Below are 3201 nucleotides of genomic sequence, written 5' to 3'. Positions count from 1 at the left end.
GGGGGGGCGGCGGGGAGGCGGCGGCCGGGGGGATTTACCCCAGTGCGAGGGAGCTCCGAGCCTGTTGCGCGGAGCTGGCGGCCGAGGGGACTCTCCGGGAGCCGGGAAGGCGGGAGGAAGGCTGCAGGCATTTCCGAAGGTCATTTTTTGTTCGCTTCTTAACGTCTTTTACTCTTTCTTTCTCTCTCCCCTCTCCCGCTCCCTTCTCGCTGAAGGATTTTTTTGGGGCAGATTTAGGCGGTCGCTGCAAAAACTTCTCCGGGTGGCTGCGGGGCCGGAGCCGGGGGATGCTCGGGGCAGTTCGCTCGTGGGGAGCGGAGGGGCTGAAATCTCGCTTTTCTCCGCCTCTCTTTGCACGGCTTGGCGGGGGAATAACGCAGGAGGGGGCAGCGCTGGGCCGGGCACCGGGAACACCGACGTGCGGGGCTCTTCGCTCCCGTCCCCGTCCCGTCCCGCCCCCCCAACAGCTGTTGCCGGCGCTGTCATTGTTGCGTTTTATTCGGGATTTGACAAAAGTCCCTCCCCCTCGCCGCTCCGGCCGGCGCCCCCCCGCCCGCCCCACCGAGCCGGAGCGGCCCCGGTGACATCAGCCGTCCCCCGGCCGCGGCCGCCGATTGGCGCAGCCCCCTCCTCCCGGCGGTGACATCGTTCCTCCCCGGCGCGGCTATAAAGCGGCCGCGGCTCCGCCGCAAGGTGCGCGCTGCTGCCGTGCTCGCCCGTCCCGGCGCGCCGCTCGCCACGGCCGCCCCGCGCACGGTGAGTGCCCCCCGCGCCCGCGCGGAGCCCGGCCAGGGACGGGAGGGACGGGACGGACGGGACGGGACGGGACGGGACGGGAGCCACCCCCGGCGAGCAGCGGGGCCGGTCGCAGCGGGGCGCGGTGTCCCGGCGAGCTGCGGCGGCGCTGACGCGGCGCTGCCCGCCGGCTCTCTCCCCTCCCCGCAGGCTGCCCGGAGCCCGCCGGGCCATGGACTCGGACGCCAGCCTGGTTTCCAGCCGCCCGTCCTCCCCGGAGCCCGATGACCTCTTCCTCACGGCCAGGAATAAGGGCAGCGGCGGGGGCTTCACGGGGGGCACCGTGTCCAGCTCCACGCAGAGCGACTCGCCGCCGGAGCTGAGCGCCGAGCTGCGCAGCGCCATGAGCGCCGCGGGGGTGGTGGTGGTGGACAAGCTGGGCTTCAAATCCTCCTCGTCCTCCTCCTCCTCGTCCTCCTCCTCCTCCTCCAAGAAGGACAAGAAGCAGATGACGGAGCCGGAGCTGCAGCAGCTGCGGCTGAAGATCAACAGCCGGGAGCGCAAGAGGATGCACGACCTGAACATCGCCATGGACGGGCTGCGGGAGGTGATGCCCTACGCGCACGGCCCGTCCGTGCGCAAGCTCTCCAAGATCGCCACGCTCCTCCTGGCGCGCAACTACATCCTGATGCTCACCAACTCCCTGGAGGAGATGAAGCGCCTGGTCAGCGAGATCTACGGCGGCCACCACGCCGGTTTCCACCCCGCCGCCTGCCCCGCCGGCATGGGCGCGCACTCGGCGCCGCTGCCCGGCCACCCGGGCCACCCGGCCTCGCACCCCGTGCACCACCCCATCCTGCCCCCCGCCGCCGTCTCCAGCGCCTCCCTGCCCGGCTCCGGCCTCTCCGCCGTCAGCTCCATCCGGCCCCCGCACGGGCTCCTCAAATCGCCCTCGGCCGCCGCCGCCGCCGCCCCGCTGGGCAGCGGCTTCCAGCACTGGGGGGGGATGCCGTGCCCCTGCAGCATGTGCCAGGTGTCGGCCCCCCCGCACCACCACGTCTCGGGCATGGGCAGCGCCAGCCTGCCCCGATTAGCCACCGACACCAAATGAGCCCCGGGCGGGGCGGCCCCGGCGCCATCGGGACCTACAAACGCTCCCCGGGGCTGCCGCGGGGGACGGAGCCCCCCAGACCCCCGCACAGCAGAGCCCGGCGCATCTCCTGAATTTTGAGTTTTCCGACGCTGCCGGGACTCGGGAGGAGGGGAGGGCCGGGGGTCGCCGCTACCGGAGGACCCAAAACTGCGGAGGGGCTTTGGCTCCGTTATTCCTCCTTCCCCCCCGGTGCCCGTCTCGTTCCGACACGCGGAGATTTTGGAGCCGCTCCTGGGTCTGATCCCCGGGAAAGCAGCGGGGAATGGGGGAGAACAGCCGGGAATGGGGGAGAACAGCCGGGAATGGGGAGAACAGCCGGGAATGGGGGAGAACAGCCGGGAATGGGGGGTTGTTCCCGCTCCCCCCGCGGGATTTCCCCGTTTTCTCTCCGCTCGGGGTTTGTAAATAGACCGATAAAAGGCGGGTCCGCTCTGCCTGAGCCTCCCGTCCGTGCACTTCTTCTGTGTCCGTGAAAAAAGGGGTCGGTTTTTCCTTGATTTGGGTTCTTGGGATTCGTTGGGTTGTTTTACTTCTAAGCGTTATAACACGTTTGGTTTCGTTTTTTTGGTTTTTTTTTTTTTTATTTTTAATTTTTTTTTCCGTTCCTGCCGCCTTTAACAAAGTTTGAATTCTTTAATGCTCTTTCTTGTGTAGGAACTTTCACCCTGTCCGTGTTGCAATACTGAGAACTTGGGCTTGTTTCTGAAATAACAACTTTTCTTATCGCTGCCCCTTGCAGAGATTTTATCATCTGTTTTATTTTTGTAAAAAATGGGAAAAAAAAAAAAAAACCGAACAAAAAAACAAAAAAGGGAAAAAAAGTTAAAAAAAAAAATTGCTAAATAATATTTATTACTTGTTTGGTTGCAAAAAAAAAAAAAAAAAAAAAAAAAAAAAAAAAAAAAAGTGATCCATTGTTGAGATTTTAAATAAATAAAATTTAAAAAAAATTTAAAAAGGAAAAACCATTTTAAATAAATGTCCTTTTCCTCTTCCTCGCTGTCCCGGGGAGGCGGAGACAGATGGGGAAGGGATGGGAATATTTTAGGCGCATCCTTGACTGTCGCGAAGTTTTTTGTCAGTTCGCTTCGCCGGCGAATCGAAACCGTTTGAGATTTGAGTTTCTGCGGGTTTTTTTTTTTGTTTGTTTGTTTTTTTTTGTTTTTTCTTTCTTTCCTCATTTTTTTTCCATTTAGAATCAGGGCTGCGAGAGAAAACCTCGGTAAGGTAAAAAAATTCTCTCTGTCGAATCCAGCGCTTGGCAAAAGCGAAATATTAATTAAATATTAATTGGGGGAGAGGAACCATTCCCT

General features: G+C 60.9%; 1 protein-coding gene across 1 annotated transcript; it reads left to right on the top strand.

The window, feature by feature from the left end:
* The first annotated feature begins 699 nt into the window (after positions 1-699).
* LOC130252021 (oligodendrocyte transcription factor 2) lies at positions 700-2940 on the top strand. The gene is made up of 2 exons (XM_056489152.1): positions 700-756; positions 946-2940. The coding sequence occupies exon 2, from the start codon at positions 968-970 to the stop codon at positions 1844-1846; it is 879 nt and encodes a 292-aa protein (XP_056345127.1). The 5' UTR covers positions 700-756; positions 946-967; the 3' UTR covers positions 1847-2940.
* The last annotated feature ends 261 nt before the right edge of the window (positions 2941-3201 follow it).

The sequence above is a fragment of the Oenanthe melanoleuca genome, chromosome 1 (assembly GCF_029582105.1).
Source record: "Oenanthe melanoleuca isolate GR-GAL-2019-014 chromosome 1, OMel1.0, whole genome shotgun sequence".
In the NCBI taxonomy this organism is placed as follows: domain Eukaryota; kingdom Metazoa; phylum Chordata; class Aves; order Passeriformes; family Muscicapidae; genus Oenanthe; species Oenanthe melanoleuca.
This window is presented reverse-complemented; position numbering and strand designations above follow the sequence as displayed.

What these genes read in the sequence shown, in the direction of transcription:
- LOC130252021 (XM_056489152.1), top strand. Translation starts at nt 968, where the DNA reads ATGGACTCGGACGCCAGCCTGGTTTCCAGCCGCCCGTCCTCCCCGGAG.